The following is a 14,010-nucleotide window of genomic DNA, read 5'->3' as shown; positions in this document are numbered from 1 at the left end:
ATTGAAGCTCTTCTTTTACAACTTCTCTCTCTAAACCAACAAATCAACCACCATGGCCAACTCAATATCTCAATTGCCATTACGGGTCTCTTCTCTAACTTCTCTTTAGTGATTTCTTTCTCTTTCCGGCCAAAAACTTAACCTCCATTTCTGAAACTCTCAAGTTTTAGCCTTTCAGATTTAAATCCAAATCTAACCTCCATATCTCAAATCTAGTTTTCCCTCTCACAAAACTAAAAACAAGATTGTCGGCAGGACCATGATCGTCTCTCTCTCTCTCCTAGGATTCAAATGGACACTTGAATGTGTGGATTGTCTCTCTCCTAGGTTTCTGTCTCTCAAAATTGTTCTCTCTCATCTCTATGGGTCTCAGGCAATTGAATTGGGTGATTTTAATGCTCACGTGTGTGGCATGTGAGTATTTTCTTAGTTTATTAACAGCTGACCAATTGAGGTACTAATTTGGTACAAGAGTAAATTGGCTAAAATGAAAGTTTTGGGGTGAATAGCCACTATGTTAAAGTTTAAGGGGGTTGTTAGAGCATTTTTCCCAAAAAAATTTTAAAAGTGAGAAAAGGTGAGGAAAAAAAAATGTTTAAAAGAAGCTATACATAAAAACTAAAAACTAAAAGTTAAGCTTATAAGCTGATGAAAAACAAACACTAGCATCACTAAGTAAAAAAAGTGTACAAACATTAAAAAAAATTATTTTATAAAATTTTATGCCTTTGAAAATGGGGGAAGTGAGGGGGCCTTTTGCCCTAAGGATGTGTTTATTTGGAGGTAAAATAAGGTGGATGGAAAACTTTAGGGAAAAAATGAGAAGAGAAAATTTTATGGAGGGTGTTTGGTTGAGAGGGGGAAATGAGAAAATGATGGTGGGGCCCACCAAAAAGTTTTCTCTCCAAAATAGAGAGAAAACTTGGTGGGAGAAATCTTATAGATGAAGGACTAAAAAGCCCATATGCAAGTTGTATATGGGCTTCTTCAATACAATTTTGTTTTTTTGTTTGTTTTTTTTTTTTTTTTTTTTTTTAGACGTGATTTTTTTTTTATACATGATTTTTATTTTTTAATAAATTTGGGTGATTGTATTTTTTTTTTTTTTTTGGTTGTTGTTTGTTAATTTTTTGTTTCAATTAGGCATCATTTTTTAATAAGGGTATATAAGTAAATTTATATAAACTCACTTTTTCTATCCCTCTACTTTTTCACTCCCAACCAAACAAAAATGAGAGAAATTAAAATTTTTTCTATCTTTCTATTATTTTCTATCATTTCACTTTTTTACTTTTCCAATCAAACAGATTCTAAAAGTAATTTTTCAATTTTTTTTTTTTTTTGTGGTAGGACCTTATGCCTAGGCCTAAGTGACCACCAAAAGATTTATCACTTGATTAACATCTTTTACTGTTTTGAAGAAGACATTTGAGACACTGACCTGAAATTTTTAAAATACTAAATAAATTCATTGGTTATTATCTTAATGTTCACCTTAGAGTCTAACGTGGCACCTGTGCATTTTATGTGCCGTATAAATAATTTTCCTTAGTAAGATGACATCATGACAGTATAGACTAGATTGATAATGAATTTTTTTTTTAATTTTTATTTATTTATGGGAATTGATAATGTTTTTTTTTTTTTTTTTTTTTGGATTTTCAGGGACACAAATGTATTTTTTCCTAGTTATAAAACTCAAAATCTTCTTAAAAAAAAAAAAATCACTTTCCCTCTCGTTTTTTCCTTTGTTTTCTGGGAAAGCCAAAAAAAAAAAAAAAAAAAAAAAAATCCTGAAAATCACAATTACTAAACAAGTACTTACTTTACTAATAGATCATGAATGGGCTTTAAGTGGCTAAACCCATTCATGATCAAGCTCAAAGTCTCGTCCCCCATCACTCCACCACTACCTTGCAAAGCCGAAAGGAAACTTTTGATGGTGTTGGATTCTGCAACGGTGCATTGCGGCCTCAACCACTTTGATGATTGAGATTGCTGGCCTTTTTTTTATAGTCCCCACAGCTGCAATGGGACCACTTTTTGTCTCCGAGTCATAGTCAGTGACCTTCCTCTTTTGGGTCTATTTTAAAAATTCAACGTGCAGTAATTTTTTAATATGAAACTAAGAACCCAAAAACCAAAGCTAGAAACTAAAAACGTCGGTTTGTGAAAGAGATGGGTGTGATCACCAGCATCACCAACAACTTGGGTGTTCCTTTTTATGGCGACCTGGTCAGGAAGAAGCTACCGCTACTAATGTCAAGGTTTCATTTTTCAAACATGTCAATTCTCTGGCTATTATTCAATTGCAGCTTTTCTTTCTTATCTACTTGCCTTGTTCTGATTTTTTCAACGATTCAATCTTAATCTAGTATCTGGGTACGGACATGTACCTCTCTCTCTCTCTCTCTATTGGGTGGTCAACCTTAAATTGCTGAATTTGCTGTCAAGTTGGCTTCTTTGTTTCACCTCAATCTTGAGTAATTCTCTTATGTTATTTTATTCTTCTCTTGGGTTGCTTGTTTTGGATATATTGAACTGCTTTAGAATTTTAAATGTGTGAGTTTTGATGGTTGTTTTTGATTATCAGGTGGAGTACTTGGATTTTTTCTACAGTTTGTAGTATTGGGTACTTAGAGGATTTTTAGAGTTCTGGGGTTCCGTGTGTTAGTGGGATGCATCTATCAAGAGTTTGGACGTGTGGATTATTTATTGTTGCATGGTTGTGTTGTTCTTCACTACTTATTGGGGCTCAGAAACCGGTTACCAGCCCCGAAGAAGGTGATTTTGGTTTAGTTTTCTGTTCTTTTGCATTTCATGATTCACAAGCTTCTTTTGCAATTAAGTGCTCAAGAGGATGCTTGTTTAGAGTTTTCACATGCGTGCTTTCTGAAAAAATTACTCATGTGCGCTTCCTCCAAGTTAGGAGTGGTTAGTATTGCATATAGTTGAGTTGTAGTTATTGTTTGATTCATCAATTGGGTGTGCTCAAAACTTGAGGCTGTTAACAACTTTGATGCATATTTTTATGATAACATTGCGTTCCTTTGATGCAGATACCCTGATTCTAGAATTATAGAAATAGAAGAACCAGCAATCATGTTGATGAAATGGTGATTAACATTTGTATTAATTTGCAGTGAAGGCTTTGCAGGCCATCAAGAGCAGTTTGATAGATCCCAATGGGAATCTGAGTGATTGGGATCAAGGAGACCCATGTACATCAAATTGGAGAGGGGTTTTCTGCTACAATACACCTTTAGACGATGGATATCTACACGTTGAACGATTGTATGATTTTAACCTTTACTGATTTTTATTTTTATCAGAAAGCACTATTGACATGAATAATGCTATATTTTCTCTCACTTATAACACTTCTTTCACTTTGTTTATTTTGTCCCCTGCATATGATGAGATGAATATTATTCCACTTTGATATCTACTCATTTTAGTTGGTGCATGGAACAAACTTCCTTGATTATATTGTTCGTTTGAAATTAAAAGAAATTTATTAGGATGGGATCTATTATCCACATGTTTCCCAATGGTCACCCATATCTCCTAATGAGTTTAAAATCTATCTTCATGTTCTTTTCATTTGTGAAGAAAATTAATAACTATTAATTTATTAGAATTTATTGCCTACAAACACAATTGTTATCTCATGCTTAGCATTATAATAGATTTTGACGCTAGTCACAAGTTTGCATATAAAACTATCAAGTTTGGCTATTAATTGCATGTAGGCTCTTCTTATGAAGACATAGCAATGGTGCTTTAATAATTTTGTTTTGGGCTGCTTCTCTGCAGGCTACTACTACGTATGAATTTGTCAGGAACTTTATCACCAGAGATTGGCCGCTTATCAAATTTGACAATATTGTAAGGCAAAGGATATCTGAAGAATAATTTTTGTGATACAAATATCTTTATCTAAATCACAGTTTTCGGAGACCTCTTTCACTCAATATTCTGGAATCCCATGGTAGCATTCTATATTACCATTTACTTATCCTACTGATATATTTTTCTGTCTACTCTGTTGAAGGGATTTTATGTGGAATAACATAAGTGGGAGTATACCAAAAGAGATAGGCAATATTAAGTCTTTGTTTCTCTTGTAAGTTGAGCATCTTCTCTGTTGGATAGGTTAGACACTCAATATTGTTATCACAGGATTACATGCTTAGAGCATTAAGAAATGCAGATATGGTACAAGTTTGTGCATTTTAGATCCTTTGAATTCTGATACAAGAGATAATCCTTGTATCTGAAGATTCGGAACTAATTTACTTTATATTTTGGTGCTTTTCTGAATACATGATATTTTAATATTGTAAAGCTGCATTACAATTTCTTTGTCTCTAATTCCATTTATAATATTCTGTGTTTCCAGGCTTTTAAATGGAAACCAATTAACAGGTCCCTTACCTGAAGAGCTTGGTTATTTTCCAAACTTGGACAGGATACAAATTGACGAAAACCATATATCAGGACCAATACCTAAATCATTTGCAAACTTGAACAAAACAAGGCACTTGTGAGTGTGCTTCTGATGCTATACTGTCTAAAATCAGTTCTACAATAACTAACCCTTCTACTTCTCTTTTTTATGAGCAGTCACATGAACAACAATTCGATCAGTGGGCAAATCCCGCCTGAGCTATCCAGATTACCGAGTCTTATTCACTTGTAAGTATTAGGTCATATTCTTAAATTTCATATGAGTTATCTGTATGACCATTGACGACCTTCAACTTGGCTCCTGCAGCCTTCTTGATAATAACAACTTATCGGGGTATCTTCCACAGGAGTTCTCCGAACTTCCAAATTTGCAGATACTGTATGGTTTTCATTTTCCTAGAACATAAATATATTTATGTTTACACATAATTTTCTTTACATTTAAAATTTGTGAATTTATTTTCCTTTTCTTTTTCTTATGCTTTTCATCTTGAACAAGGCAATAATTTCTAAATTTTCCTTTTTCTACAGTGTAACATTACTCTAGTAATCTTTTTTCAAGTTTCTTGATACTTTCATTTACTTTGTTTTGCAGTCAATTTGATAACAATAACTTCAATGGGACTACAATTCCAGCTTCTTATAGCAAGATGTCTAAATTGCTGAAGTTGTAAGTTCATATTATTATTGCTTGTTTGTAACTATGTTCCAAAAGTAAAGGTGGGCAAGGTGCTAGCCTTGAAGTTTAAGGCTCAATGTTTGTGTGTGTTTGTATCTATATATATATATATATAGAGAGAGAGAGAGAGAGAGAGAGAGGATCAATGTAAACTACTCTATCAATGTTTGGCTAATGATTAAAGAAGCACTTCCCTCCCCCTAAAATGCAAAACTATAATGAAGAGGAAAATACCAACAAGACAAGAAGTACTATAAAATGGATAGAGTAGTTTGCATTTTGTTGGGAAAATACATAAATTATTCCAACATTGATTGAAAAGGAGTACTTTTTTTAAGGATAAATTACAACTTACCCACCCGTGGTTTGACCGAAATTTAAGTTGCTTACCTGTTGTTTGAAACTTGACACTTTACCCCTCTGAATTTTGACTGAAATTTAAATTGCCTACCAGTGGTGTGAAATCTTATGATACAAGTGTTCCGTTGGATTCATTTTGATCTTATTGGATCTTGTATTTTTATGTTTTTTGTGTTTTTGGAGGAGATAGATATAAAAGTGGAGCAAAATTACATATTTAGCCATGTTTAACAGAAGTGGGTTATGTAACTCTAACTGAGCTAACCTTAGGTAGGTAAAATGTCAAATTTTAAACCACGAGTAGGCAACCTAAATTTCGGCCAAATCATAGGTGAGTAAGTTGTAATTTGTCTTTTTTTTTTAATTAGTAAGTGACACTGACACACACACGCGGTTAGTCTTGAATTCACAACCTTACCCTCCAGCCCAATATTAGGGGAGAAGAAAGTGCCAGTTGAACTATGGTTCATTGGAAATTGAAATGGAATACAAATGGGAAGTTACTCAACTTAGAAGTGCTGTTGGTTTTATCCAACTAAGGTGGCATGAATGTACTTTGTTGCATTTCTCAAGTTGTAAAGAAGCTAGATTATCTCAATCAGATATCACAGAACTTTCATTGACTTAGAAGCTTTATATGCTTACAAGATGGCAATTAAGGAGTAAACACATTCACATGTTGCATGATATTCAAGATTTATAATATTTGTGTTTTGGTTGGATTTGCCAGGAGCCTTAGGAACTGCAGTTTGCAAGGACCAATTCCTGATTTTAGCCAAATACCAAACCTTTATTATCTGTAAGTTTATTTTTATTTTTCCTTTTAAGAGTCATTCTGGGATGATCACTTATGGCTTTTAAATCTGAAAAATAGATGGACCAGGCTGTATGGAATTTTCTCTTTTCTTTATCTAAAAACTCCGATAGCTACTTATACTTTCTTTATGTTTTACTTTGTATAAATTTCAGAGACCTCAGTTCAAATCAGCTAAATGAAACCATACCTTCAAATAGGTTTTCTCAGAATATCACGACTATGTAAGATTCTTCATCTTCTGAATGAGATGTCAAATTTTGTATTTTTTTTTTTTTCATGTTGTTTGAATTTAATTCCTAGTTATTGCGAAATATTTCAAGACAACTTATAACAGCAATTCCCGTGACTTTTGATATCTTCTATTTGAGCAATATTCAGCCAGTTATCCCACAACCATATTTCTGGAAAAATTCCCACCAACTTTTCTGATCTTCCTCATCTCCAACAACTGTGAGTAGTCTCCCTTTCTTATTCCTCCTTTTGTGTTTAGTTCTATGGTTGATTGTTATTGTAAATTATTTTGTATTAATTTAAATTTGAGTTTCCACTTATCTCAACCATTATATTTTAAAGTTACTAGTTAATATCAGTCAATAAATTAATCTTTTAATAAAATAATTGGATTTATTTGGTAAATTATTCCCCATGGCAGGTCAATTGCAAACAATTCATTAAGTGGCTCTGTTCCATCCTCCATTTGGCAAAATAGGGCTTTTAATGGAATGGAGAAATTTACAGTGTAAGAACTAAATGACAATGTTGCTATTTCCTTGCTTAGAAGTTTCATCATATTTTGGTATGGGTGTGTGCATCTGTTCATTCTCTCAACCATCTTTTTCTTGTAATGGGAAAAAAAATAAAGTTGATTCCTTTTTCTGATTACAGCATGGCCTTTTGTAAAATTCAAAGTTTAACCTCCTGGGTTGACTATTAAATTTACTCTCAGACTGGATTGTCTAAGATATTGCTTTTTCCCTTTGGTACTACAGGGAGTTGCAGAATAATAATCTTGCAAATATCAGTGGCACTACTTATCTACCTCCAAATGTTTCTGTCTGGTTTGCTTCTATACCTCCCCAAGTTTTGCTTCCTGATTAGTTTCATATAGAACATCATGTGTGATGAAATGCATCTTCAAAATGTGAATACTTGGTAAAGGATTGTGGATGTGATCTTTTTAATTTTAGTTTTGCAAGGTGTAACATACATAGCACACTGATATGATTAAGTCTCATTTTTAACTCAGGCTTCAAGAGAATCCCTTATGCTTGAACTCCAACCTAGCCCAGTTCTGTGGACCTGAAATTGAGGAAGACAAAAACAGTCAGAGTTCAACAAATACCACTTCTGTTTGTCAGGCTCAAGCATGCCCATCCTCTTACGAATATTCCCCTACATCTCCAGTAGTTTGTTTCTGTGCTCTTCCTTTGTTTGTTGGATATCGGTTGAAAAGTCCCGCATTCTCAGATTTTCGTCCGTACAGATTTAAATTTGAGGAGTTCCTGACATCTCATCTTGAGTTATCTCTTTATCAGCTGTACATTGATTCATTTACATGGGAAGAAGGACCTCGATTGGGAATGCAATTGAAGTTCTTTCCTGTATCTGATTCTGTAAACAATGCTCATACCTTCAATAAGAGCGAGGTTCAGCGAATCTTCGATGCATTCACATCATGGAAAATTCACAATAGTGACCTTTTTGGACCTGCTGAACTTATCAGCTTTCCTATACTGGGCTTCTATAAATATGGTTCATCTCAAAACCCTTATTTGATATTTTTTGCAACAGAGCTTTCTTGAGTCGTAACTAATGCTTATTTAGCTGTTGAGGAATGTACAGCTTTCTTCTCTAATTTATTTGACTTACACCTTGAAGTCCTCTATACTTAAAGACCATCTTAAGCTTGTGGCATTATTCTCTGTTGTTGATTTGTCTGAGTAACTTGTGGGAATATCTGTGGGGGGCACATTTGAGTGGAGATCACCTTTTCTTTTGTTGCGAACAACGTTGAAGAAAGGCTTGGTCTCCAATTTAATGCTTTCACCTTGGTGATGCTATGTTCTGTTGAATAACAGATACAGTTGATCAGCACATAAGTAAATAACTGCAATGCTCGGTTCAAGATGATTGTTAATTTTCCCGGCAATTAAGTTGTGTTCTATATTGATCAAGAGGCCAGCTTCAAATTCACACCATCACTTATGACTTGACCCCAAAGATAGATGAACTATAACTCAGTCACAAGCCTTATTTTGTGTATTCATATATGAGATGAATTTTGTTGCAAAGCTTTGATTTTGTTTGTGCTGATAGTTCTCACTAATGTCACAGATGATGCCAACTCTCCAAGTTCTGGTTTAAGCAAAGGTGCATTGGCTGGCCTAGTACTGGGGATCATTGCAGGTGCAGTTGCATTGTCTGCAGTTGTTACTCTTCTGATACTGAGAACGCATGTGAGGAATTACCATGCGCTTTCAAGAAGACGCCATTGTGAGTATCTTATTTTTATGATGTTAGGGGTATCAGGTAGATATGTCATGTTTTTTTGCTTTTCCTGTAATTGTTTCTATTGTACACCCTGAATTTAGGCCTGTCAATTGGGCCAGGTTGATACTAGTCCAATTACATAGGCCTCAGCCTGGGCTTGGTCAATATCTTAGCCCTATCTCAGCTAATGATGTTGGGCAAGATTCAGCTAATTTTGGACTGGCCTGTGATTAGAAGCATCATTTAGAGTTGATAAAAGGTTAAAGATAAATTTGCATAGGACTCGGTTGCATACTGGCTTAAACCATGTTTAAGTTGAAGAAAATCCAGTCAGCGACTATGTTTGTAATGACCCAAGGAAAAGGATTAGCTATATCTGCGCTATACCTCAAAATGACTAGTCACAATTGAAGCTCTTAATAGTTGTTAATAAAGCCTAGTTCATCCTAGTATATGTCCAATGTGAGACTCATCACACACCCACACACATCACATAATCAATTGAATTGGGGCATCATCACAATGTTAAACAATGTTGTTGACTAGCAAGGAAGCACAGACACTTCATTTGGAGTGCAGTACCCGTGTAGGACACTTGCATTGCCTGGGACGCTTCTGCATGTATGTCCCAGCAGTATCTCTTAAAAAAATGAAGCACATGGCCAAGACACAAGAACAAGAGGAATCGAATACTCTTTCACAAAACAAAGAGAGCATTTATGTTTTGAATAGTAATAGTGCTTTTGAGAATTAATAAATATCTTTATTCTTGATTTGAATTCTAATTTCTAAACATCCTTTAATAGTCATGGATTTTCTTTATTATCCATTATTACTCTTAATTTGATATATATATTTAACATTATATGAAAAATATATGTTTAATAATAAATAGAAAATAAAAATAAAAATAAAACTATATTTAATAATTATTTAATAGACATGTACCGCTGTACCCGTGTCCTATTTTTTCAAAAATTGCCATGTCACTGTGTCATACCCGCACCCATATCTATAACTGTGTCCATGCTTCTTAGTTGACCAGTAAGATGCAATGGTATGTGTGTGTGTGTCTGTGTGAGTATAAATAAATCTTATGATAATCAATACATAATTCTATCAGGTATTTAAAAAAAAAAAATGACACTGCACCTTTTTATGCAGCACTTATTTCTATGTTTTTATTTTTAACATTGGTCCTATTAAATATGCAGTGTCTATGAGCTCCATAAAAATTGATGGTGTAAAGGATTTCACTTATAGAGAAATGGCTGTGGCTACAAACAGTTTCGACACTGAGGTTGGCCAAGGAGGGTATGGTAAGGTTTATAAAGGCATTCTGGCTGATGGTGTAGTTGTGGCCATAAAACGTGCACAAGAGGGATCTTTACAGGGTGAAAAAGAGTTCTTGACAGAGATAAAATTATTATCAAGGTTACATCATCGAAACCTTGTGTCTTTGATTGGGTATTGTGATGAAGAAGGTGAACAGGTACTTTTTCTCATCTTGAATTTATATATACATGTTCTCTATATTCTTAACACTTATTCCAAATTTCAAGCTAATTGGATGTTATTTTTTATTTGATTTGTAAACTCATCTTTTATGCATATTTTTAATATACAAAAACTTGAAATTTAGACATTTAGTAGATAGAATTGTTATATATCTCAGATCAACTTGAAATTTTGCAAACATGGAGAGTATTGGAAGAAAATGTAATCTAATGGCGGATTTGTCAAAATTTGCATCAAATGAAATAAATATTGAGTGGTGTAGGATTGCTTAAAGAGTTAAAAGTTACACTAGATATAACTTAAACCTAACCCATATACATAATGAATAAAAGTTTGGATTATCCACCAATCTTCTCGGATACACAGGGAGATGATTCCCATCTACTTAGGAAGTTGATGCAATTACGCCAAATGAACTGTAAGAGTTAAAAAAGAAGAAGTGAAAGATGTAAAACCGTGTACATAGCTGCTTTGAATATGCAAACAATGGAAGAAATCAAATTTGGTTTAGAGACATTACAGATGAGATTTTGCCAAATTAGTTGCTTAATAATGTAGAAGCATAGACGGTTCTTCATAAAGTAAGGATTATTTTGGCTCTAAGAAATGCATTAAGGACTTAAATATCTGCTTTTGCAGTGAACTATGTTGCTCCTGCAAAATTGTTTGGCTTTCAGACCTTGGGGACTAGCTTTTCTTTCTCACTATTGCTTAATTTGTTTTGAAAATTTTTCTTTGGAGGAGCTTCATGTAAGTATTGTTTTGCATGCAGATGTTGGTCTATGAGTTTATGTCAAATGGTACTCTGAGGGATCACCTTTCTGGTACACCTTATAATCATTCTCTAAACTTGCCTTTTATTGATCTCACTATAGTATTTTCTAGGTGTTCCTCATTGCGAATGATTGCAATCTATAACTTGCAACAATACACGTTCTCCCTCTCTTCCCCCCCCCCCCCCCCCACCAAAAAAAAAAAATTCCGTTTTATGTATATATTTTATAGCTAAACGTAACTTTTTTACTTTCAAATTCTATATCCATTCTAATGAGCTTATTAGGGGTTCATGTGTGCAATAATACAGCCAAGTGCAAAGAACCTCTGAGTTTTGCTATGAGATTGAGAATTGCCCTGGGATCGGCTAAGGGCATCCTCTACCTACATACTGAAGCTGATCCTCCAGTATTTCACCGAGATATCAAGGCCAGCAACATATTATTGGACTCCAAGTATATGGCAAAAGTTGCTGATTTTGGACTTTCACGACTTGCACCAATTCCAGATATTGAAGGGACAGTGCCTACTCATATATCCACAGTTGTTAAGGGGACACCAGTAAGACTCTTATAGTTGATGTTTAACTAATAGAATTATAAATTTCATATTTTTCTAGGTTGATGAGTGAATTCTTATCAGTGTTCTCCAGCTGTGGTACAAGTGCCACATTTTAACTGCCTATAAGTTTTATATGATTCAACACTGACAATCTAGCCTGGGCTACTGACTCTTCTTGGAAAAACAATAAAAATGAATTGATAATAGTGTTGTTCATTTCCATTTTTGTGTAAGGGTAAATCACAGAAAACCACCCTAAACTATGGGATACTTGCACCTCACAAACTTCGAAAATTTGGTTGAAACAACTGTGCCAAAAAGAGGAACTGATAGCCTGATACCATGTTAGAGAAGTATTAGAAATGAATTAAATGAGAGAGGTTCAAAAAGAGAAGCTAAAAATCTTTTATAGCCTTCATCCACTATATTCCATATATATATATGAGTTTTTTTTTTTTTGAATCCTATATATGTGAGAGTTGGTTACAAGGAATAGAGAATATTCTAGACAATATGATAGCTGGTGAGGGATACTTCAGCAGCAACACCCATCCCTGGGATACTCTAGACTAATCTGGAAGGATTCAACACAATGCAAGGGTACCACCTATACAATATAAACTCTTTAACAGGGTGCAAAGTGCAAGATCCCCAATATATATATATATATATATATATATATATTGGTAAGTTACACACGGTCCCAATAAGTCTTGAATCCACAACCTCACCCTCCATCTCATTACTGTGGGACACGAAACTTCTAGTTGAGCTATAGGTCATCGGCAATCCCCATAATTTAGGGTGGTTTTTTGGGAACTAACCATTTTTTTAAATTGTAAATTTATACATTTGTTATTATTAAAAATTAAAAAAAAAAAATCAACTCAAACTCTATGAAATAGACTTAGTAGTATGTCGTTTGAGATGTAACTGATGCCTATTTTCTTTTTCTTTCATTCTTTGGATTAAATTTGCAGGGTTATCTTGATCCAGAGTATTTCTTAACTCATAAATTGACAGATAAGAGTGATGTTTATAGCCTTGGTGTTGTTTTTCTTGAACTCCTGACCGGGAAGCAGCCAATCTCACATGGAAAAAACATTGTTAGAGAGGTAAAACTTTATAGACTTGTTTGTCTTGGATTTGATGAGGCCTAATGGTGCATCAGGTGCTTAGGCATGAAAGGGAAAATTGTTCTTCTGTGATTTGTTTTATTGTGTAGAATAAAGATGACAGCTTTTAGATATTATCTCTCTCTTCTCTTCTTCTTGCCATATGTCATTTTATTCTAGACGTAAAGATGAGAGATATCCTCATTTGCAAGTTTCAGTTTTAACTTCAAACACTGAAATCCTAAAAAAAAATTCTTCACTTCTGTCCTTATGCGAAACATTCGTTTACATGTATAACATTTATGATCATTTTGGCATAATGATCATATTATTTAATCCTGTAGATACAGCGGCTTAAATTTGTGTAATAAAATGGTTTCTTATAGTTTTTATATGGTTTCTATTTGTTTCAGGTTAATGTTGCGAGTAAATCTGATATGATCTTTTCGGTCATTGATGGACGAATGGGATCTTATCCTCCTAAATGCGTGGTGAAATTTTTGAATTTGGCTCTCAAGTGTTGTGGAGATGAGACAGATGCTAGACCTTCAATGGCAGAGGTGGTTAGAGAACTTGAAAGTATATGGCATATGATGCCTGATTCCGACATTATATCAGGAGGTCCTATGGTCACTAATGCTGAAAAGCTTGCAACTCCACCATCATCATCCTCTACGGTGAAGGATCTTTATGCATTAGAGATATCTGGCATTGAACTAGTTAGTGGAGTCACTCCATCTATCGCGCCTAGATAGAAAACATTTCTAAAATAGATTGTATTAGAACCTGAGATGCTATGATCTTGATGTTGTGTAAAGTCTCACTCTTCATTATTCATTACATTTTTTTTTTTTTTTTTTGTAAACTAATTAATTAGACTTTTTTTTTTTGGTAAACTAATTAGTTAGAGCTGTAGATGGTGTAATAATGTCACTGTAAACACGTATAATATTCAATAATGAAGTTGTTGATACTTGATAGTGAAATTTTGAAATACATTGATAAGAAACGTAAACTTTATGGAGTATGTGCTGTCTGATTCAATATAAACTTAAACTTTATGGGACACTGAGCAGTCTTAAAGCTACAAGAAAAAGAAGATTTGATTGAAATGCTTTTAATGAAAACTGGCTTCATACACACTGGTATGATTAGGGGTGGTGGTTACTCAGTTAGCATTTATTTATTTATTTTTTTATACAAAATAAAAATTCTACTCTAACCTA

At 33.9% G+C, this 14,010-nt stretch overlaps 1 protein-coding gene across 5 annotated transcripts; it reads left to right on the top strand.

The window, feature by feature from the left end:
* Nucleotides 1-2,104: 2,104 nt before the first annotated feature.
* On the top strand, nt 2,105-13,782 carry LOC115984190 (probable LRR receptor-like serine/threonine-protein kinase At1g06840). Of its 5 annotated transcripts, none has more exons than XM_031107173.1 (22): nt 2,105-2,267; nt 2,376-2,483; nt 2,594-2,784; nt 3,144-3,294; nt 3,817-3,888; nt 4,055-4,126; nt 4,403-4,546; nt 4,627-4,698; nt 4,778-4,849; nt 5,066-5,140; nt 6,240-6,308; nt 6,479-6,547; nt 6,705-6,776; nt 6,979-7,065; nt 7,316-7,384; nt 7,573-8,078; nt 8,661-8,819; nt 10,031-10,308; nt 11,107-11,158; nt 11,419-11,669; nt 12,650-12,784; nt 13,198-13,782. In XM_031107173.1, the coding sequence occupies exons 3-22, from the start codon at nt 2,679-2,681 to the stop codon at nt 13,537-13,539; spliced, it is 2,853 nt and encodes a 950-aa protein (XP_030963033.1). In that variant the 5' UTR covers nt 2,105-2,267; nt 2,376-2,483; nt 2,594-2,678; the 3' UTR covers nt 13,540-13,782. The 5 variants fall into 5 exon arrangements, with proteins under 5 accessions (XP_030963033.1, XP_030963006.1, XP_030963017.1 ...); XM_031107146.1 differs by having other exon boundaries at nt 11,107-11,167; XM_031107157.1 differs by lacking the exon at nt 2,376-2,483 and having other exon boundaries at nt 11,107-11,167.
* The last annotated feature ends 228 nt before the right edge of the window (nt 13,783-14,010 follow it).

Source organism: Quercus lobata, chromosome 1 (assembly GCF_001633185.2).
Source record: "Quercus lobata isolate SW786 chromosome 1, ValleyOak3.0 Primary Assembly, whole genome shotgun sequence".
Taxonomy (NCBI): Eukaryota; Viridiplantae; Streptophyta; class Magnoliopsida; order Fagales; family Fagaceae; genus Quercus; species Quercus lobata.
Note: the sequence above shows the minus strand (reverse complement) of the source record. Positions and strands in the feature narration are given on the sequence as shown.